The sequence below is a fragment of the Phaenicophaeus curvirostris genome, chromosome 7 (genome assembly GCF_032191515.1).
Source record: "Phaenicophaeus curvirostris isolate KB17595 chromosome 7, BPBGC_Pcur_1.0, whole genome shotgun sequence".
Classification (NCBI taxonomy): domain Eukaryota; kingdom Metazoa; phylum Chordata; class Aves; order Cuculiformes; family Cuculidae; genus Phaenicophaeus; species Phaenicophaeus curvirostris.
The window spans coordinates 14,380,937-14,404,563 of NC_091398.1; the positions used below are offsets into that span (position 1 = coordinate 14,380,937).

Here is a 23,627-nt window from a genome sequence, read left to right on the forward strand (position 1 = left end):
TTCAAATTGAGCCAAACTCTCTTTTTATTAATAAGAATAAGAGGGGGAAAAAAATCCATTGTGTTTCTCTTGTCTGTTTATTGTTTTTTCTTCTTTCATATTGTAAGCACTGTTGTAGCTGATCTCATCAGTCTTGTTCAGAGAAAGCATTTTAAAAGTGCTTAATTTTAATTATGGGAATAGTGCTGTTGACTCTAAGAGGAGCTTTATTGACCCCTAATTATATGTTTCATTTTAGAAGTGCATCTTGCAGTAGGAATTTATAGTATTCCATCATATTCTAATATGGACTCCACATATTTGCTGACTTTCAGCTTGCCTCATTTTTATTTATTTATTACTTGCAACTTAATATAATAAATTATTTAGACAATAATAAGTTGCAATACTTTTTAGCCTTTTCTGGTTTTTGAATCCTTACAGGTGTGAATCCCTCGAGAAACTATGTGTGTGGAGATGGTTAAGGGGCATATATGCATTTGCTTTTGCTTCTTTACCTTTTATGAACCCTTTAGAAGCAGTTCACATGTTGCTTCTTTAGAGGTGGAACAGCAAGTGGAAAATAGCTAAACTGAAATGTTAAACTTTTGGGGTGGTTTCGTTTGGTCATTTCTGTTATTTTTTCTTCATGAATACCAAGAGTAATTTCCTTTTAATCTATTTGTTCAACAAAGCTTACTTTGCTCATCTTCATACTGATCAGATTTTATACCTTCATGGTATATTTCCTTATCTTGTCCTTACTCATATCCATGAATACCTTTATGGACATGTCTTTAGCTTGTTCATTAGTACCTTGATGTAGACATCACTTTTTCCTCCTATCTTTGTTTTCATCTTAAGCTGCTGGTTATAGGTGGGATCCTGCAAGGGCAAGTGTCTGATTGCTGGTGGCTTTCTACAGAGGTGGAGGGCCTGCCTGTGTGAAACAGGAAAAGGGTCAGATCACGGTTCCTACATTTCTATTGCCCACTTATTTTAATCAGACAAAAAATAATTATTTACTTAGTATTGTTGTCTGTGGCGATAAATCGTGACTCTTAATTTTAATGACAAACTTTTAAAGACTTTTTTCCTTTTTCTAAATTTTATTAAATAACATGACTTTAAAAGCTTCTTTATATTAAGTGCAAATAGTGACTCTTCTCAGCAGGTATCTCTAGTGACACTGTCCATATAAGAAACTGCTCCCTGCTACAGTGAGATTAATAATAATAACATGTGTGTTCATGAAAATGTTAACTACTTCCATTGAAAGAACAGTCAATCAAAAGGAAGTAGTCTTCAGTGTACTTTTTCTTGGGAGTTTTTGAAATGATCCGAGTTAGTGGCTTGAGTTCACTGTTTTATGCATAAGACAGTCCATTTTTTTGTTTGCGTGCTTTGTTTTGGAGTGAATATTTTGAATGGTTGTGTTTGATTCCTCTATGAATAATGAATGAAGACTTTTATATCTCAGCATTATGAATTGTCACTTGTATAAGTTTTTGTTTTCTGTTACACCTTGGGAACACTGCAGTCATCTGTTGCACTAGAAGCAGTTGTGTACATTTTTTATAAAACCTCGTGTTTTGATCTAAATTCGCATGAGGTATGGGTGTGTGTGAATTTCCCTTTAATGATGTCCGTTTCCTTCAGATTTTACTTAGATGAGCTGAGTTAATAGCTGACTGTTTTTACTTTTCAAAGGTACTGCAACAGCCACCTGCAGGTACTTGGCTTTATACCGAAAAAGGAGAGGAAGAAAAAGAATGATCCCATAGAGGAGGTAAAGGTCAGGCATCAGATGGATGCCATGGCCTTCAGTCTGACAGTGCCCACTCTCGCCTTGAAGATTCCCAATGGACTGGATGGGATGTCCCTCTCCCCTCCAGGGGCTAGGCTTCCTCTCCACTACCTGGAGGCAGAATTAGAAGACCCCTTTGCTTTCAACGAGGAGGATGATGACCTAAAGAAAGGGGCGACAGTGAGGAAAAAGTTGCAGAGCAAATTGGCTCAAAACCGGCAGCGCCAGAGAGAGACAGAGATTTTAAAAGTTCGCCAAGAGCACTTTAGCCCCCTTCCTGCACCTTTGCAGCAGCAGCCTCTGCAGCAGCAGCATTCCCATCTGCCACCTTCATCAGCTTCGTTAAAGCCAACAGGGCTACCGCAGGGCATAGTCTGCAAGTCACCTCAACCTCCAAACACCAGCCTACGAATGCAGGGAGTGGCACCAACCACACACACTATAGCACAACCCCGGCAGTTGTCAAACAAGAGACCTCTGCCTCTCCTGCCACCTGCTAGGGCTCCTGTCACGGACCCTCCAAGGACTGATCGGGTCCTCATGAAAGCCACAGCCTTCTCTCCGCACTCATCCTGCATGAGCCGGCTACAGAGACTGGTGAAACTGTGCACTCGAAAACAGCAGCTGGACACTGATCTGTTTCCACATTTAGGTGGGTAGATAATAGTTGCACTGCCTGCTTATTTTTTAACCTGAAACCAAAAGACAAAAGGGGAATGTCTTCCTAGCCCTGTCCTGCATTTGTGTGTGGTCCTTACAAAATGACCCTGAACTAGATAATCTATTGATATTTCCTTTAGCCCTGTTCCCTATGAAGGCAATGCCTGGACCCGTCTTAGATGGTTTATGGCATTTTGGTTGTTAATTCTTTTTAATGTCCTGTTAACCATTTGAGAAATGAAGCTGAGATGTAGAAAGCGTTACTTGGATGATATCGACACCATACAGGAGGTTTGCAACTTGAGTAGTAAAGGTACCATCAGCTGTACCTACATGAGTGGTCAAGGTTAGATTGAATGTTAAAAACGTGACAATTACATGTTACAAAATGAGTACAGGTATAAGTTTGGAGATTTGGCCCTTTGTTCTGTGCAGATCCAAATTTCCAATTGACTTGACAGTGAAAATTGGACCATAAAGGAATTTTTCTTGACTGGACCTATTCTAGGCTTATACAGAATGTGGATTAACAGAAGCAGGAAGGCAGCACCGTTAGAGAAGGTAATTGGAGGGGTTGAGCTTTGTCTGCATGATAGTGCAAGAATAGTCTCCTCCTTACTTATTATCTAGAAAATGTAAGAATCAACCACTGCTTATGAAAATGTAAATAAATACACCAACTTACTGCTATGGCTGTGTGCTCCATAAGGCTTTAAAAAGGCATCTGACTTTGTGCTTTATTTGTCTGGTTACGAATACAGACTTAGGTAGACCTAGCTGTCCTTGTTGTTGCTGTCACCATCCAAAGTTATCTTACTTTTCTGCTTAATTTTATATTGTACTTTTCTAACCAGTAACATTCTGACAGGGAAAAGGGGAGTCAGTGTGTGACATTAGAGCAGGAATACCATTTATGATGTTTTGGGGTTTTTTAAAAAGAAGACTTCAAATAAATCTGGACATTCTTCGTATGACATCATATTTAATTGTAAACATCTGTAATTTTTTCTGTTTCAATTAACCTTTTTTTTTTTAAATTTGCTGTTAAGATCTGCCCTTTGGCACTCATGGGATAACTTGACTATTTGTTCAAAACATAATTAGCATCCCATAGAATGTCTCCAAAGGACATTCTTCTTCAGAAAAATGCTTTGATGGTCCTACATATAACGCAGGTTTTTTGAGGAATGGCCTCTCCAGAGGCAATTCTGAGCACACAGACCCCAATAGCTTAGAAAGTGACCTGTGTTTTGAAAGGCTCTAGAAAGGTGAGAGTGTTCAGCAATTTACATTCTCAAGTGGTGTTTGCACTGAAGAGAATACGTTTTCATTAAAAAAAGAGGCATAGTAAACTCATGGGACCTATAAATGGGTGGTTACACGGATGCATAACTGTATACGTATTCAATGAGATTGTTTTAGGTTTGGCAAAGTAACAGAATTTACATATTAATTATGTAAGAGTGGAAAACAGATTTGTTATTTGTTTATAATGTGCCTTAATAGTAAAGACTAGTTATGCCAGTTAAGAGAATTTCAGAATTTCTGTTTTATGGTACAGTAGCACTAGAGCTGTCTGTACAGAATGTTTAAAAAGATGCAACCAATTCTAATTGTTCCCACTTCAGAGCTATGTAATTGGGTATTAATGTAACTGTGTTCTTCAGTGTGAATAAGGCTGAATCTGGATTAGATCCGATTCCTTCATTTCTTTAGTGCCCATTAAAAGAAAATAACACAACCTCTGATTTTATATTTAAATTTTGGATAAATAATTTATTACATTAAAAGTATAACTCTGGCATTTTATCAAATGTCTTAAGATGTCTTAATGTAGTTCAAATCCATTAACTTTAAAAATCAGAACAAAGAATAGAGTTTTCAGGATGCTAAATTCTTGAAAAATAGAGTTTCTGATATTTCTGGTTAAAGTATTGTTTCTAAATGATGAAATCACTCCTGACGGCTGTATTCCAAGTGTGAGTTCATCTTTAACTCTGAAAGTAGGTGACTGAGTACTGGTGTGTTTCCCAAATTCAAAACATCTGACTTCAGAATTATCTCGGATATAGTAATTTAGTTTACTTTTAACAACAATAAAGTGTTCCTTTGCTCTGTCCCCACTGCTGCTCCATTTTTGAGGAACACACAAGAAAATGGAAAAGCAATAGTGCTGGCTTGTAAATGCAGCTATGGGATTTTATTCCACCTGCTGCAAGGAACTGGCGAGAATTCCACTGGATGCAGGAGAGAGAGTAGGAAAAACTGCAAAACATGAAACTCCAGATAAAATGTTCCCCCTGAAAACTCACTGGACTCTGTTGTCCTGGTGGCTGTCCTATTTGACAATTGTGTTTAGATTGACCAGCTGAGGCTGCTGGTGCATACAATAAGTTGATCCTACTGCACCATCATTAAATAAAAGCATGCTGCTTAGTAAAAGCACAGGAGTATTTGCATTTCTCTCTTTAGCTCTCTTTTAATGCTAATATGTGCATTTGACAGGCAATTACAGAGACTGAACAGAATCTGTTCGTGTGTAACTATGTACTTGTCTCCGTCTATGCTGCTCTGTCTTCTGGTTTTCCTATTCTCCTTGTATTCTGGTGCAGAGCAAGGATCAGAATATAAACAGAAATGAAAGTGGCCTATTTAGATCATATAGCATTAAAAATTGCCAGGCAGCCAGTTCTTTTTGGCAGGGGCTTTTCTTTTACCTTGTCTCTAAAGGTTACATGTGGTTGTTAGGAAAGCTTGTGAAATTTTTCTGTGGGTAGGAAAGCTGGTGATTTTTCTTCTACTGCTTATGGAAAAAGAAACCAGTAAGGATTTTAAAAGGGAAACTCAAATTTGACAAAAATCGATGCATGCTATTCTCACACTGTGATGAAGCTGTTACTGTAACTTTTCCTGTGTAATTGAGAATATGTGATTTAATCAAATATAATTATGCTTGTGACTATAGTACACATTCATCTTTTGTGCCATAGGTTGCTCAGAGACTTATGAGGTGGATACACTTTTCATCCAGCTCTCATGTTTTCATTTCCCTTAGGGCTGGATTGGTCTGAAGACAGTGGAGAAGAGTTCGAGGATTCAGAGCAGACCTCCCCTTACCAGGTTGCGTGGTCTATCAGAGAAACCCTTGGCTATGAGAGACATGAGTGAGTATGATTTCTTAGTGTTCATGCTGGCCTCGATGGAATCAATCATGTAAATGTGAGCTTCTCTTCAAGTGGAGTCAGTGGAACCTAAGCACATTTTTCAGTGCTTTGCTGAAACAAAGGATTGTTTGAACTCACTTGATTGTAAGAAACAGCTTGTTGCCTTCTGTCCCAGTTTCTACCTAACTTGGAGGCCTTTGTGCAGTCTGCTATCAGAAGGATGCATCAGGAAAGTATTTAAGCTTATTTGCGTAAATTTAATTGAGTTCAGAGGGATTTATTTATGAACTTGTGTACCTTGCTGAGTAGAGATATTTCTTGAATTGGAACCAATCAAAAGGAATTGCTATTGGTTTCTTCTCGTTTCTACTAGTTGTGAATAACTTTGTTAATAAACTTGCTACATTTTACTCATTAATCTTATGGTAATTGTACAGGATGTTGTTCTAATATGCTTTTTTTAAAGGGCATGGCATTTCTTTTCATAATTCAATGTTGACTAAACATCTGTCAGATAGCTGGGAGCATTGAAAGGAGGAGATGTGATTGAAGGGCTAAGCAGATATTAGCTGCTGGTGGAGAAAGGCTTACGGTGTTCTCCATCTACTGCTAAGTCATGAATCTGAACTTAGAGCAGGATATGATAATATATGTCTAGTAATGTAAATTTTAAGGTGCAAATTTAAAGCAAAGAATCCCAAGCATAGTATTGTAACAGAATTGAAGCATGTTGATAACAAAAGGCAGTTGGGATCTCAGAGTTTGTTGTTTCTATAACGTGATTCTCTTTCAGCATACAATTGGCCTTTTGATCCTACAACGCTTTCCAATTTGTTTAATTTTTCAGTATCACAGTTGGAGTTAATGCTGATACTGAAACCTTGTTTTCTTGTTAAATGGAAATTCTGAAGCTTACCAGAACTTTTTACGGTCTCTCGAGATCTCTAAAGAACAACAAAGGTGTATCTCTGTCATCAGGACAGGCACCAGGGTACTAAATACTGAAAGCCTTCAGTGAATCAAAGCTTAGAAGCAGTGTGTAGACTTTCCTTTTTTTAAAATAAAGTTTTTTTTTCTGTTATGATTGACCATTTTTTTTAGGACATCAGCAATCAGAAAGGGAGTGAGCTTTCATGAACATTATTTTTAACTTAAAAGGCAAATTTTAAATAAAACTGTTTTGGGAAAACATGAACAGACTTTCAGGCTTTTAAATCATACCTAATTTTCAAAGCAGATATATCTATTAAATAACTTCCCTTATACTCTTCCCTCTTTGACATTTGATCTGATTCTTCCATAGATCTCTATTTTTTGTCAACTTATAAAGGTCATTCCTGTGTGTTTTGTCTTTTATTTGTCTTAACTTCCTTTGGATTCTTCTTACTCTTTTCACATACTTAGAAAAAATAATACCTTGCCTTGACTTCTTCTATTCTGTTCTATCACTTTATGCACTTCACTTAAATACTGTCTTAACCAAATCATGCTGAATAAATTTTTGTATGGCACTAGCTGTTCTTGTACTTCCATCAGCCTGCCCAGTGTTAGCTCTTCAACAACTTTCCTAATTTTTTTATGGATAAACATTGATACGTTCACTTGATGTCAGCCTTCTAAAACTTTAATTCCTATTCTGCAAGCTTCTGCTGAGGTTTTTATTACCTGTAATGTTTCACTTTGACACTTTTGCAACGAGGTCTGTCTGCTACTGAAGATGAATTAGTTCAGATCATTTCTTGGGTGACTTGATTTGTCAAGAATGACTCTGTCTTGCTACTCTGGCAGTGCACACTGGTGGCTCCTAACTTAGTCAGCCAGTGACTTGACTCTGAATTTTGGAGGCTAATTTTACCAGAAAACCAATGGAGATTTCCTGGACGGTTTGATTGTGAAATCACATGCCTAAGCCTGTGGGAATTTACTTACCATTTTTCATGGTAAAATTAAAGCTATTTTTTATCTGTTCATTTGTGTCTGAGCTTGCAGTCGCTGTGTGAAAGAGGTAACTCTTCACTAGCTAGCTTCGTTCTGTCTCTTTTCGTTTGACTCCATGGAAAACAGCAGGATGGATGCTTCTCAGAACAGATCAGAAAAGAAAGTGAACAGTTAATTTCTTTATTACTGGACAGCTTGTACTCAGTGTTTCCGGTTGTGTGATTGTAGGGGGAATCCTTTAATTTTCTGTTGAACTTATTGTATGATACTCTAGCTGCTCTTAAAAAAATCGTCAAACTCTCAAAATTTCACCAGATTGGTTTAAAATTAATGTTTAAACAGTCATGCATTGTTGAGTTTACTTGCCTTCTGGCTTTATCTGTAAAATCCATATTGTGGCAGTCACCTGTGGAAACACAGAGCAAATGTTTGCTTTTATTACTCTGTCCTTTAATTTTGAGAAATCAGTTCCCATGGCCTCAGGATTCCAGGATGCAGCACTTCAAGCCAGGCACAGATGTTTGAACTCAAACAGTAGTGCAGGAGTTGGCAGCAGGCGCAGAGCAGGCAGGGCAGCTGGCAGGGAAGGCTGCTGGACTAGGAAGAATTCCTTGTCCAGGACATAGGAGCAGTAGCTCAGGGGGAAAGCAGGGGCTGTTCCCTGCCGCAGATGAGTGAAGCTTTCTCCCCAGACGATTTGATTACTGGGTCTTGTAGCTTAGAAAAAGCTGGAAAATAAATGACTTTAAAACAAAGTAGTTTGTGACTTCATACACGGAAATATAGATAAAGTGAGTGTTTCAAGTAGCAAATTCGAAAAGAGAGTGTGAGAATTGGAGTCCCTCCTCATCCCAGCTCGCTCAAAGGAGCAAATATCAATGCTGTATTGTCAAAGTTGGATTAATAACTCCCCATAACTGCTGCAGAAGAACTAAAGGGAAGAAGGGAGCATTCTTCAAATCCCTCCTTACTGAGGGTTTTGAAGTACAGTTGCTGGTGTGTCTCAGAGTAGAGAGCGTGTTCTTCTGGTTCCCTGATGGTGCCTGACTGTTCATGCTACCCTTTTGCTCTCCCTTTCTGCTACTTCGTGCTGCCTTTGTTTTCTTCATGAACACTCAGCAATAATTCCCCTGCTGTTTACACATGACAGTCTTAAAGGGAACGGCTGAGAAGAAGCATTTTGGATTATCAAATGGGTTGTGTGCACTTTTGGAAACCTTTTAAAAAATGAAATGTCACACATGAAGTTGAACTTCAGAAGTTATACGTACAGTTTAAGAAAATAAGCTAAATAGAAGTTAGTAAACTTGTTTATGAAAGGGTAAGAGTAGAAGTACCTTTTGCTTTCAGTACTTGTTTGGCAAAAAAAAGAAAAAAGGGAGGTGTTATTGTGGTACTTTTAGGTTTCTTTGAACATATAAATATGTTCTGGTAAATCTTACTGGTCTGGGAACAATATTCTGAATAGACTTTTAGAAAGTGTTTGCCTCAAAATAAGTCCTTGACTGCTGCAGGCATGATTTCTTTTTACGTGTTGTATAGATGTCTTTTAAAGCGATCTCATAAACTGCGGTTCAAAATATTTGGACATACTGTGACTTTTTTTCTGTCTGTTTCAATAGGAGGGCAGTAAAAAAAATCTGAAATATATAGACATGTGCACTAGAAACACTCTTTCCACCCCAAAGAAACACTTCCCCCCCCCCGCCAAGGAATATTCCTGTCTTTTTTTGAAGTTAATTTTTAACCATATAAAAATTAAATAAGTATGCCTGCAGTTTTGTTTAAAAATCTTGACCTAGAGCAGTAATGAAATATCTAAGACCTTAGACCTAAGTAGATTTAACAGATCCCATGCATGTATTCCTGTTTCCTGTCAACACATTGGAAAGAGGAAAATCTGTATTAAATAGCACACAATTAAATTTTTCTGAACAAGTTGGTTTTCCTAGTAGGCTTTCTTTCCGAAGAAGTCTTAAAAGTGTACTTTCTTTTCATAGTCAATGTGAAAATAGTTTAACTTTACATATTTTAAATATCTTGAATAGGTTGATGCTGCTAAGCATTTAATTGCAGAGGTTAATTACTTATAATTTATGCTTCTAGAAAATAATCCGTAATCTGTTCTAACAAACAAAATACATAGTAAGGTTGACTTTATATAAAACTATAAAAATGTGCAATTGTGTCAAGGCACTGTTTGCTTCTGCGGAGTTTTTGTGGGCAGCCTTGGTGGAGATGCATGCAGTCTCTTAAATTTAGCCTGTGTGTGAATGGAATAACATTTTCCAGAAAGGAAAGTAGGTCTTAGTCATATTGCCTTTCAGGGATAGCTACTCCGCTTGTATTTCTGGCTCTTGCTTTATTTAGTAAAATTCATGGCTGGCGTTTCACATCTCTTCTAATCATCAGTTAGTTGTGGTCCACTTTGCGCGCAGGTTTGTGTGTCAGCTCATTCACTCTTGCTAACCAAGCTCTGCAGTCTGAACCTTGGGAGCTTTTGATTTGCTTCATTTGTTTGTACTTGTTTTCTTCCCCCTGCCCTTCCTTTGTTTTGCAGCTAGGAAAGCTAGCAAAAAGTTTCTCTGTTCTATAAGGAGAAATTTAAAGGAAAAACTGAACAAAGACTGCTTTGCTTAGATTCAGTGCATGCTTTTTGTTGCTTCATGAACAAAAAAATCATTTTAGAACCTAGTGCTTGTTGTGAAGTACTTCTGGGTATCTTCATGGACCTTGTTGGTTTAACAAGTCTCGGTGATGATTTTATAATGGAACGATTTTAATAGAATGGTTTTATGGCATGGTTTGATGGTCCGGTTGATGTATGCCTGAACATTCAGAAAGCCAAGATAAGTGGGAGAAGGCTTTCTTAAGCAAACTAGTAATGGGCTCAGTCCTTCCTCTGGCATTTAGCCCTGGTCGGTTTTTTCCCACAGTGCCATTGGAGTTAAATGTGAATTTCTTCTCTGTGGCTGTACTGTAACTCAACTTTAACTCTGCAGCAAGGGGAAATCAGTATCAACTGCTGGCAGTGTGAGTGTGCATTTTAGTTTAGGAAGGAAAACTCCACCTGGCAGAGTAAGAGGAATCAGAAAACGTCAGCAGTTTTGGTACTTGTTAGAATTTTGAACATTTTCTCCAGCATGACCTTTCTTCAATAAATTTTCACTACATAGTTTCTCATTCTTGTCTTCTCCATTAATTGCACTTTGATTTAAGAGTTTGTCTCATTTGCTGAGACTTTTACAGTAAATACAGGTTAACAGTATAGATTTTTTTTTTTGAACACCAGGCTCCAGACATTTAAATGTGTCAGAGTTCATGATAAATTGATGTAATCTCTAATAATGGCATACTAAGAAGAGTAAGTACCTTTAGAATTCAAAAGGGATTCTGATCTTACTAGTTCTCAAGCATCCCTGCCTGATTTCAGCCTTTGGATGTTTGTGAAGCTAGAAGATGGTTGCCAACTTAACAATTCTATTGAAATGACAAATTAGTTTCCTTGGGAAAAAAAGATACTTAAAGCCCATTTGTTTTTATCTTCCCTCCTTCAGGTCCGATGATGACAATGCAGACGACAGGAGTTCCAGGGTGACCAGACTTTGCACTTACTTTCAGCAGAAATACAAGCACCTCTGCCGCCTGGAGCGGGCAGAATCTCGTCAGAAGAAATGCCGGCATACACTCCGGAAAGCCTTGCTGCAGGCGGCCAGCAGAGAGCCGGAGCGTGCTGGGCAACTGATACAAGAACTCCGAAGAGCTACGTGTGCTCGTACCAGGTTAGATCTTGCTGTGTGAATGCAGTAACCTGGGGCCTGGACAGGGCGGAGATGGGCAGGGCATCCAGCAGCTGAAATGCTGAACTCTGAAGCTGGTAGGCGTGCACAACGCAGAGAAACCATGACGCATAAATGCCTATCAGTGAACTAACATAAACACGTCATATAGCATATTCCATGAAAAAAGGAATTCTCCAGCTTTGTGTTTTAAAATGTAGATTGTTTGTTCAGCGGTATCTGGGGCCGGTTTCTTAAATGTCACTAAAAAATGTAGTGACTTGCTAAAATTTATTCTTATTAATCAATCTATATATTTTAAATGCATTTGAATATGTGGTACTTTATTAATTCTAGTTCTTTAGAAAGTTTGCATCTGGTCTGCAGTTCACTGCTTCAATGCAGCTTTCAATTTTCAGACAGCTTTTTTTTTTGAAAAGTCTGTAGGCTAGATAAGGACAGGGAGATCACTCACCAGTTTCCATCACAGGCAAAACTAATTCAGCTTGGAGAAAGATTAATTTAATTTATTACCAATCAAATCAAAGTAGGGTGGTGATAAATAAACCCAGAACTTAAAACACCTTTCAGCCACTCTTCTTTTCCTAGGCTCAACTTCACTCCTGAATTCTCTACCTCTTCCCCCACAGTGGTGCAGGGGAATAGGAAGTGGGGATTGTGGTCAATTCATCACATGTTGTCTCTGCCACTCCTTCCTCCTCAAGGGCAGGACTCTTCATGCTGTTCCCCTGCTCCAGTGTAGGTGCCCCCACTGGAGACAGTCTACCACTAACTTCTCCAACCTGAGTCCTTCTTGTGGGCTGCAGTTCTTCAGGAAGTGCTCCTGTATGGGTCCCTTCCATGTGGTGCAGTCATTCAGGAACAGACTGCTCCAGCCTTGCCCTCCACACAGTCACAAATAGTGCCAGCAAACCTGCACCAGCCTGGGCTCCTCTCTGTGAGTCCTCAGGTCCTTCCTGTTCTTATCTGGAGCACTTTGAGCCCTATGTTGGGTGCTGAGAAGGACCGTCATGATTTAACCTCAGCCAGCAATTAAACCCTACACAGCCACTTGCCGTCTCCCCCTCAGTGTGTAGGGGAGAGAATCCGATAAGTCGGAAAACTTGTGAATTGAGTTAAAGAGAGTTTAATAGGTAAAGCAAAAGCTGCGCACAGAAGCAAAGCAAAACAAGGAATTCAGTCACTAGTTCCCATTGGCAGGCAGGTGTTCAGTCACGCCCAGGAAAGCAGGGCTCCATTGTGCACTACCATTACTTTGGAAGACAAAATGCCATCATTCTGAATGTGCTTCTCTTCCAGCTTTATGTGCTGAGCACAATGCTGTATAGTGTGGAATATCCCTTTGCTCAGTTAGGGTCAGCTGTACTGGCTGTGTCCCCTTCCAGCTTCTTGTGCGTTTCCAGCTACACTGGTGGTGTGAGAAGCAGAAAAGGCCTTGCTTCTGTGCAAGCTCTGCTCAGCAGTAAGGAAAACATCCACATGTTATCAACAGTGTTTCCAGCACAAATACAAAACAGCCTCATACCAGCTACTATGAAGAAAATTAACTCTGTCCTAGCCAAAACCAGCACAGCAACAAAATAACTTCTAACAACTATAAAGGGGGTAGTTCTTTTTAGATAATATCTAATTCCCTCCAGCTCTTGCCGTACTGTGAGCTAGTTGATTTATATTTGTGCAGAAATGCAGTAAGTCTGAACCCTGGCGTTATGTCTGGGGTCTCAGCAGCGTCCTTTTGCTGTTGTAGTTTGGCTTTAAAGGATGCATGACTGTGAGGGGCAGGGGGGCTAACATGAGAGGCAGGCTGGGGTATAGTACTGAGTATATTCTTGTTAGGGAGTGCTTTTGTTCTTGGACAGTGGGCTGAGGTTTATGACATTTGGAGGGTTTGCTGTTGGGGAGGTAGAGCGAAGCTGAGGAGCTGCTCAAAAGTGTATATTGTAGGTACATTACTTGTTTACAAGGTCACATGGATGTCTCCAAATTTAAATCTTGCAGAAATTACAAGCTCTTGCTGGTTTTTACCATTATTTTTGCTTTTTATTGCACAAAAGACATTAAGTTGTTTGGGGTAGACTGACCCCAAATGCCTGCCGCCACTGCTCTGGTTAATTTAAGTAACCACAGAGTCTTTTTCAGTTATAAAGTTTTTCACAGGAGTAATATTGCTAACTAGAACTTTGCTCAGTCGAAGTGCAGTCGATGACAGAAATGGCTGAAGGAGAACAGTCAGGCTACAGAAAGCTTTCTGTCAACCTAGAAAACAGCGTGTACAGAGGTGAAATTCAGCCCTGGAAGCGCCAGCTTTATCTACATGAAGGTGACAAACGCCTCGAGAGCAGGCCAGCACCAAGCGAGCTGTGTTATGCTTGCAATACTCATCCACACTGCTGTCTGGTTGCCTGCTTGCAGCTCAGGCTGAAAGCATTGAGGCTGTGCTGAGGAAGCGCTCAGCTCCGGGCACCTGCTGGTGGATTGGGCTGTAGCACGTTCATGAAGGAGAGCTTTTACCCATGTTGAGCACGCTCAGGCTCTGTCCTCTAGAGCTCAGTATAAGTTTGTCTGAGCACGTGCTTGCATGTTAGCTCTGGGGATGCTCGGCATGTTTTGATTTATGAACAGGCTTGGAAGTGCACTTGACTGCCCGTGCAGGCGTACCCAATACATTGTATTCTAAAGACCGACCTCGTTCTAAGGGTCACATGTGTTGAGACTCACCTACCGCTGTCCTTGGGTCTGTTGCAGGGTGTCATAATATTTATTACATGGTAGTAGCACACAGCACCTCTCATTACAAATAAGGCCCTGTGAAATAAACAATAGTCCTTTTACTGAAGTCACACCTTCACCTGTCATTGACATCTATTCTGTATCCCTGTGTAGAGCGTGGTAGTAGTGTGCACCCATCTGGATCATGACACACACATGTGTGTTATAGTTTTTCATCCTACTGTTCCACATTCAGTGCAAGACTTGTGCTAAGTAACCACCTGAGACTGGAGTTTTGTCTCTAATTTCTTATGTTGTTGGTTTGTTTTTTTTCAGCGCAAGCCAAACAAGGCAGAGAGATGCAGAACCAACAACCTGTAGTGGGACTTCGAAGGGAGAACAGTGCACTAACAAGGCCCTTCCATTCACCAGGCATTGTTTTCAGCGTATCCTCTTAATTCTGTGTGGGAGTCGCATTCATGCATGGAAGCTGTTCTGTTTTAGGGTCTAGGTTTTTGCATTGACAAATAAGTTTTCACAAAGAAATACCTATTTGTTAGTGTATCATCAACTACTTTCCTTTCAATTTGTCTGTGTGATTTGGGTCTGTAGACAGTGAAGATGAGTAGTTTGCCACTGGTGGCTGTCAGAGTCACGTCATTTTACTTTGTAAGCTGTGTTTAGCAGGTGCAGGAAGCCTTTACAAAAATGATCATCATTCATGGATGACTTGGTGCAAACCATGTGGCTTTCAGCCTCATGGCTTTCCTACAGTTCTTGGTAGGTAATAGGCTAACTTTCTGTGAAGAGTTTATGGGAACAAGTTTTTACACATAGCGTAAATAGATGGCTTACACTGACTTAAAGGGTGGAAATCTGATACTTTGCATTGTTCAAAGAAGCAGAATAGGAGAACTCACAGATTCCACATTCTAGATAAGGAAGAGTTCCCAGTGTTGGGAATTTCAAGCTAAGCCTGAAAAGAGTGTTAGTAGTCAGTGCATGAAGGTTGCAGAAAGTAGGGACTTAATAAGATATGAGATTTGATTCTGAGGACGATTATCAGACCGACTCCTAACCTGGAATATGTAAGAATTCTGCAGACTTTGTCTTTTTTATTTTTAGCTGTAGAGTTGTTGGTGCTTTGTTGGAGTGACTACTTTTGCTGGAGCTTTTGGGTTTAAGTGGCTAGAGCTTGTCTGTTCCACTTGCTATCAAACTGCAGCACCAATCTTTTTGGTTTGCACACACACCTTGTTTTTCCTGGCTGATGTTTACAGGCCCCTTAAAAGTAGTGTGCAAAGCAGTTCAAAACCTCTCTATGAGAGAACACCATGGTGCACAGCTGTGTTAGGGATTTGCCTCATGATTCTGATTTTTTATTTTTTTTTAAAGTTTAAGTAGTCTTGCTTATTGGTGTGCCTAGAGCAGGGAAGTCAAGACAACTGGTTTTGCATTTGTGCCCATTTTTTCCATCTGCACTTTCTTCTCAGTGGAAACAGTCTCTCCTGAAGTGTTGCAGGCTCTTGGTTGTCACCCATATGTCCAAGTCTGCCATCTGGACTGTTCTGCAGCTTTTCCATTTTCTTTGTCCTTTCTTTTGTGTTGTAATATTTTCTGAATATACATAGTGATGTTGGGGTCTGAGAACTGTTCAAGATGTAAGGAGTGTTCCTAATGTTGTTTGAAAAAAACGCAGTGAAATATCTGTTTGATTTGCTCTAAGTCTGGAAGCATTTTCACTCCTGCAGGGGATTTTTCTGAAGGAAATCTCAGCAAGCTTACATTTGGATTTACTTGACCTTTCTGTCTGATTGCACATCTTTTTTTCAGAGGAGCAGGAAGGATGTTGAAACTTCTTTGTCTGTGCTCTAAAGATAAATGCCAAAAATGTACCTTAAAAGATCGAATTAAGAAATACTCTTTCTTTAATGTTTTGGTATGGATTGTCATTAGTCTGTAAGGAAATAGACCTGTTGACTACACTGTTCCAACTGCTACTATTGATCTATTGATTAAGACTCCAGGAAAAGGCTTCTTTTTGCTAAGAACTCATTAGTGAAATGGCTGCTCCCATAAAACTATCTCAATATATAATAAAATCATTAGAGATTCTGCATGAATGCAGTTTTTCACTTTAAAAGTTGAGTTTGAGCTTTACCTAGCTTTGAACTTGAATAACAAAGTTAAGGTACTCATTAAAAATAGCATCTATGGACAGATAGAGTTGAAGGATCCGATCTTCATCAGACTGATAAATCAAAGGGCGTTGCTCCACCATTGCCTCGTGTTATTCCTGATACAGAAATGCACAGATATCTTATTGAACCGTTCTCAGCAGCTCTTCTCAAGTTGCACAGCCAAGTTTGCAGATGGTCAACAGTGCTCTGTGCCAGTTTTTGACATTACACATCAGACACCTCTGTGTGAAGAACATGCCAAAAAAATGGTAAGTACAAAACTAAAACTGTAATTATTTGTATATTGGGATGATCAGGAGTTTTAACCCATCTTTCTATGAACTCTCACTTCATAACTAGCAAGTTTACAAACTTAAGAGCTTGTTCCATTTTATTTTTCTGAAGAGGGTAAAACTTGCCAAACATTCCCAAGTAGCATAAAGTGTGTTGTGAAAATCTTTGACGTACTTTTGATGATGTAATAAATGTGTACGTAAGAGCTTCATTCAGTGGAAGAAATTTGATTCTTCTCTTGAACAGGAAACTGAAATCATTGTGAGAGATCCTGCGGTCATTTTATTCTGGGTCACTCCTGCTCCTTGGATCTGATTATAGTGTGAATGGTGTAAGAACACTGCACCTCAAACAGCCATGGAGCCCAAAATACTTCGTAGAGGAAGTGTGGATAGCAGTTATGAGCGTACAAATAATGTTTTTGCTACTTTATTTTACCTATTGGTGACTATTAGAATTTATCTTTAACCTCCTTCAGGGATCAGTGTATCTTGGAGGAAAAGTAGTGGCTTACTGCAAGTTTGGAGAATGCAGAAGTTATGATGATATCTTCTGCTCTCCTTTTTTGCATCACATCTTCCAGAACAAAACTTTTAGGATAATTCACAAGCTCACTTCCGTCTTGCCCCTCTTTCATGGCATTAGGTGTAAAACTGCATGGGGTTTTTTTTGTTGCGTTATTGTCAGTTATAGTTTTTGTCCAGCCTCTCCAATACATGCCAGTTATATAGTTTTCTGGATTAATATGTGGTGATTTGCACTATACAGATTTGTATTGAATTTTCTCCCTCTCCCAGGCAATCTTTGGTGTGAATCTCAAGATTTACTTCTATAATACATACTACCTCTGCCATTCACAGCATGATGGCAACTGAAAACTGATGATAGTTTGATTTATTTTTTAATTGGTCAATGATTGCTTTTCAAAAGCAATGAGGCCTTAGTTGTTTAACCAAATCCTTACCCTGCGTTACCCTTATCCTTACGTTATTAATCCCATTTCCACAGTGCTGTCCCTCCGTTACGCCAGTGGACCCTTGAGAGTGCTGGCTTCAGCTGCTGCACACTAACCCCATTATCGCCACCTTATGACGGCATCTGTCTTTAATGCTTACAGGAATACTGACAAAGGTTACAGTTTTGCACTGATTTAATTAGGGTTTACTGTGATGATTTTTAAAGTGACATTGTGTGATCTCCTACTTAGCATATCTCACAATTTGGTTTATGTGATTTTTGCCATTGGGATCAGTGAAGAGGGAAACAGCTTAATTTTTGTAACCTTACCTGGGTGTAAGTTAGCAGTCTTTCCTGTCTTATGTTACGTGTGAACGTCTGGAGTGTCCAGGAGGAAAAAGCAAGGAAAGTAATACTTGTTCTTAATATGCTTCCATTGCTATTGTTTTATTCCCAAAGGACAATTTCTTGAGAGGGGACAGTTCCCGTAAAGTTCAGCACCAGCAGCAGCGGAAACCCAGGAAAAAAACGAAGCCACCTGCACTTACCAAAAAACATAAGAAGAAGAGAAGGCGAGGCCCACGCCGGCCCCAGAAACCCATTCCTCCCGCAGTGCCCCAAGGGAACCTCACCATGCCTGCCAGTGTCTCACTGCCAGTAGAGATGCCCCACATACGGTCAGTGGTAGCCCTGCCCAAGTCTGCCCACTACTGGTTTGAATGTTGTCAATGAGCAATGTAGAAACGTGTGATGCTGCTGTGCTGATCGGCATGTGGAGCAGGGCTAGAAATTTCATCAAAAATACCTTAGAGTGGGTTATTTTAGATCTGAGCAGTTACTGAGCTTGATGGGTAAAATGTCTTGCCCCTGATGCCCTATTGGACATATTTAATCAATAGGCTAAGTGTAAGCTTCCTAAAGACACTTTCTAAAAGCATGTTTTTCCTAGATGATGAGGAAAAACGGGGGAAACACAGGGGAAACACTTGTTATAGATGAATATGCATTCAAAGTTATTATTTGAAGGAATCAGAGTTGAATGCCTGAGACTAACAGTACTTTCTGTCCAGGAGCCCCTCCACACCAGAGCTGAGTGCCGATGAGCTGCCTGATGATATCGCCAACGAAATCACAGACATTCCACATGACTTGGAATTGAATCAGGAGGACTTTGCAGATGTCCTGCCACGGCTGCCCGATGACTTGCAAGATTTTGATTTCTTTGAAGGTACCATTTTATTTTATTTTTATACTAATGTGAACACAGTCAGTGAACTGAAGAAGAAAGTGTTTCTACAATGCATTTTGAGGGGTTGCTTGCTTTTCTGCAGAGGTAATAACTTCTAGATGAGAGAGTGTGCATTTGCTCTATTGTTTGTTTATGAGCTCTGAAGTAAAGCAGGCTTTAAGAAGACTTGTGTGTGTAGTTCTCTGCTTGCTCTTATAATTACTGCTCTGAAAATCCTAATTGGTTTAGTATTTTAATAATTCATTTTGTTTTTTACTGCCTGTCAGTGTTGCAGTTTAATCAGGAATATTCTCAGTAATGGCATCTTTCTGCCATCGAGTGGGGCTGGAATCACAGTCAATGTTGGCCTTTGATAAAAGAAGAAGAGAGTGAGAATAAAATCTTTAAATACATTTTTTAAATTAGTTTTTGATCAGAACTGTGCCTGAATTCCTGGATTCTAAAGCTCAGTACCTATCACAGATAGCAAAGAAATTAGAAGAACCCAGGGTTGCAGTATGTGATTTCTTTTGTCATTTTCTGATATGACGTGACATCAGACTGTGTTTGAGTTGAAATTAACCTAAATTATACTGTGTGAACTTTAGGCCCAGGCTATAATGTGGTAAGTAGAAGGGAGTTTGTGGACCATTTGTGTTACTGCAGCATTGAAGAAAGTCTTATTTAAGCCTTATTAGTTTCAGTCTAATGAGTTTAGGAGGCATCTTGTACTGTATTACATCGAAAGGAGGGTGGAGAGAGGGAATTCCATTGAAGAGGAAGGAGTAATTTCTCAAGTTTCCTTTCCTTACTTACCTATTGAACACTGGTGAAGGAAATTTTCTGTGTACTGCAAGCTGTTCTTGAAGGTTGTCATACACTGCAGCTCTGTATTGAACTGAACCATATCCTTAGAGAGCCAATGCCAGGCTCACCTGAGAGGAGTACACTAACTTCTGTTGTTCCTGTTTCTGCAGGTAAAAATGGAGATCTGCTTCCGACTACAGAAGAGGCTGAAGAACTGGAACGAGCCCTACAGGCTGTAACTTCTCTTGAGTGCCTGAGTACCATTGGAGTACTAACACAGACAGATGGTGTGCCAGTTCAGGAGCTGTCAGATAGAGGGCTGGGGGTGTTCTCTACAGGTGCTGGAGCTCCAGGAATGCAGTCCTTGAGTCGAGAGGTTAACACGGATCTGGGGGAGCTGTTGAATGGGCGTATAGTACATGATAATTTCTCCGGTCTGGAGCTGGATGAGAACTTGCTCCGTTCTGCTACCTTGTCCAACCCACCTACGCCCCTGGCAGGGCAGATCCAGGGGCAATTCTCAGCCCCAGCCAACGTCGGCCTTACTTCTGCCACTCTGATAAGCCAGAGTGGCCTTGGGGAGAGAGCCTTCCCAGGACAGTTTCATGGACTTCATGATGGCAGCCATGCCTCCCAGAGGCCCCACCCTGCCCAGCTGCTGAGCAAGGCAGATGACCTGATCACCTCACGACAGCAATACAGCAGTGACCATTCACACTCCTCACCCCATGGAAGCCATTATGATAGTGAGCATGTGCCGTCTCCCTACAGTGACCATATCACATCCCCTCACACCACATCCTTTTCTGGTGATAACTTGGCAGCTACCTTCTCAGCAGAGATGCCCATGATGGCACAGCACTTGCTCCCAACTCAGCTGGATGTGCCACTTAGCGGGGTGGTCAACCCCAGAACTCACTGGGGAAATCTTCCTGTCAATCTTGGGGACCCCTCTCCATTTAGCAACCTTCTTGGTGCAGATGGACACCTCCTGTCCACCTCCCTGTCCACACCACCTACCACCTCGCACTCAGAGACCACACAGCCTGCCTTCGCCACTGTGACCCCCAACAGCTCCAGTGTGCTTCCGGGGTTACCGCAGACCAGTTTTAGTGGCATGGGTCCTGCCTCTGCTGAACTCATGGCCTCCACCTCCCCTAAACAGCAGCTCCCTCAGTTCAGTGCAGCCTTTGGGCACCAGCTGAGCTCCCACAGTGGCATCCCCAAGGACCTGCAGCCCAGCCACAGTTCCATAGCTCCTCCCACGGGCTTTGCAGTGACCGGTGCCACCGCTACCAGTACCAATAACGCATCTGCGCCCTTCACCACCTCCAGCTGAGCTTGTCTGCCTGGCTCTGTGCAGGTAGATGGGGGACCTGTGTTTTGTATCTTTCCTTTTCCCCTTTTTCTTTTTTTTTTTCTGTCCTCCCTTCCCTTTTTTTAAGAGGGGGTCGAGAAGGAAACCCCTGCTTCAGTACTGACCAGGGTTAGCCCTCTGTGAACCTTGCTGTAGCGTTCACATGTGCTTGTTATGCACCGGTGCTCATTTATTGCAGGCAGGTTCACTGTTCCCCAATAATTCCTTAAGGATACAGCACAGTTACTGGATCTAATTGATCTTGGCAGTAAGACCTAGAAATGGGAAGATACCTCAGATTACTGATGCACGTTACTGTTTCCTAGGGTTTGGATCAGTGCTTGCCATCCCATTAGCATGTGGTAGAAAGTTTTCCAGTGGGCAAAAGTCTCTTGATTATTTTTTTTTTTTTTACTTTTTTTTCCAAAGGTAGCATCTGGCATGGAAAACTTGGCTGCACACATTGATTTGAGAGTGGTGCACCGAATTCCTAAAATAAGATCTTGGTTCAAGGATGAGTTTGGCAATTTCTTAAAATAGTCTCTTGACCTCTTCTGTGTGCGTGTGTGGTTGGGGCATATTGAGCAGCAGTTCCTTTTCCTCTTTTGATGAAGATGTGGGAGTTGTCCCCTTGCAAAACTGGTCACTGGTCTTACTGCATGCTGATTTTTATTTATTATTATGATGATTTTTAGTTCATTGAGCAGTAAGGGAATCAGTTGACTGGTTGCCCAGAAGTCTAAAGGCTGATACGAAGTTAGTCCAGGGGGAAAAAAAAAAAAAGAAAGAAAAACAGAAGGACTGAAATAGATCATGGATTAGTGAAGATTCCTGTGCAAAAATTCCCTCCCTTGCTGAGTCACTGTGGCCTTGTAGCATTGATGATTTGCCTTTTCAAGTGTGGCTTTGTCCAGAACTCCTTGCCTGACAGGCTGACAGGTATTTCCCAGCTGAAACTGGAAGAATTCAGTTGGTCTTCTGCCCATCCACACAAGTCTAGGTCAGACCCTTTGGTAAGTTTCAAATGGATAAATTTCTGGAATTATATCCAGCTTCTGAGAATTTCTTCAATAGTTTTCGCCACCCTGGGAGCCATAAAGTTGTTTTGACACTTGTAGGGTTTGGTGCTCTGTATGGGAAGCTGAATGTATGTAAGGAACTAGCAGGTACCTATGAGCAGTCGTGGCCAACCAAAAGAGAAACTGCTAAAGCAAAATAGGTAGAATTCCTTCTTTCGGCAGGGCAATTTTACTGTCCATCAGCTTAAGATAGTATTCAGACTCTTTGGTAGTGGTTTTACTTCTTAAAGAAAGGAGTCTGATAGCTTTTAGATTTTTTTTTTTTTAGAGTTTTATTATTTTAATCCAAGAAAGAACAGCAGCAGGAATTGTGAGGTGTTTACTTCCATCTCTTTATCAGGAAGGGAAAAAAGGAATTTGCTTGTGACTTTGTAGGGCTCAAACTTGCTACTGTACTCTGACTGTAAAGGTAGGTCCTACTTAATATACAAGTCTCTACTCTTCTTGGTTTGTTTCTGAGACACAGATGAGAGAGAAAATCCCCACATTTCAGTCTCTTACTGCAGAAAAGAGATTTCATTCTACCTTGCAGTCCTATCTGCATGTATTCTTGTCTAATTCAGGAAATTAAGAGATACCAGGCACATGTGATAGGGAGGCCTAATAAATTGTTTGAGCAAGGGATCATTGAACAAAGTTTAGTTGCTACAGACATTAATTTTGCTAGCAGTCAGGTCCACACCAAAATCTCTGACCCAAACCTCTACTTCCATCTTGCTAAGGAACAGAATTTAAACGGGATAGGTCTTTTGTCTCCGTACTATTGTAGCAATCATACTGTCCCTCTTTTCTTGTAAGATTTGTCCTTAAATATAAAGGAGTATGGATGATGCATATGTTCTTTTCTGAAATTACAAGTATGTGTGGGTGGAGGAAGCAAAAATTTTCACGCTTATGTTGTTATGAAGTCCTTATTTCATGCTTGGTAAAATAGATCTTAATAATATAAGCCGAATATTTTTTAAGTGGTGATTTAAATATGTTTGTAACATTTAAATGTTTTAAAATCATGTAAAAAGTTGAATTGAAGCCTATGAAATCCTGCTTGTGATTGTCCTGCTGATTGAGGAATGCCCAGTGGTATTGTGAAATGAGGCAAATCTGACAATGCATTTATTTATTTTTGTATTATGTTCCCCATACTTTCTTGAGGAGACAACTGTTTGCTTTGCAGATTATTTTCGTTGTGTCCATAAACCTTCTTCAATGTGTTTGGATGACTGGCTGAAAAAGAGTGGAGAACTAGTGTACCAAATGGTTAATTCTTTAATCTGCTTGTGTATTCATGTAATTTTAGAGGATGTTTATTTCTATAGATTGGTTTCAGGACTTCGGTTTTGAAGTCATTCTTATGCCCATCAAACTCTTAATGAAACTCCAGCTAGTGCAGAGTATATTTGCTCCACATCACATTTCTCTTAGCAAGTGCTGGGGGGAAAAGGAGACGAGGAGCTGAGAGCCAAGTTCTGTTTGCTCACATTGATATAAGTAACGGAGGAGCTCTTTGGTCTGAGGTCACTGTGAGTTTATACTGGTCTAACTCAGAACAGAACCCAGCTTCTAGTCTGGACATTGATTTAGACAGGGAATTTCAAAAGCTGTCAGGCTATGCAGGTCCATAATTCGCATTTTAAATCAATGACCTTTATGTACCTGCACTCTTTAAGG

The 23,627-nt window shown here is 40.3% G+C and overlaps 1 protein-coding gene across 2 annotated transcripts in view; it reads left to right on the forward strand.

The window, feature by feature from the left end:
- INO80D (INO80 complex subunit D) overlaps nucleotides 1-22,983 on the forward strand; it is a 36,403-nt gene extending 13,420 nt beyond the window's left edge. For both annotated transcript variants that reach the window (XM_069860937.1, XM_069860936.1), the window contains exons 5-12: nucleotides 1,690-2,438; nucleotides 5,502-5,610; nucleotides 11,106-11,330; nucleotides 14,394-14,503; nucleotides 16,373-16,506; nucleotides 17,948-18,165; nucleotides 18,559-18,716; nucleotides 19,694-22,983. In XM_069860937.1, coding sequence (XP_069717038.1) covers nucleotides 1,690-2,438; nucleotides 5,502-5,610; nucleotides 11,106-11,330; nucleotides 14,394-14,503; nucleotides 16,373-16,506; nucleotides 17,948-18,165; nucleotides 18,559-18,716; nucleotides 19,694-20,862 — 2,872 coding nt within the window. In that variant the 3' untranslated portion in view covers nucleotides 20,863-22,983. The remainder of the gene's footprint in view (nucleotides 1-1,689; nucleotides 2,439-5,501; nucleotides 5,611-11,105; nucleotides 11,331-14,393; nucleotides 14,504-16,372; nucleotides 16,507-17,947; nucleotides 18,166-18,558; nucleotides 18,717-19,693) is intronic.
- The last annotated feature ends 644 nt before the right edge of the window (nucleotides 22,984-23,627 follow it).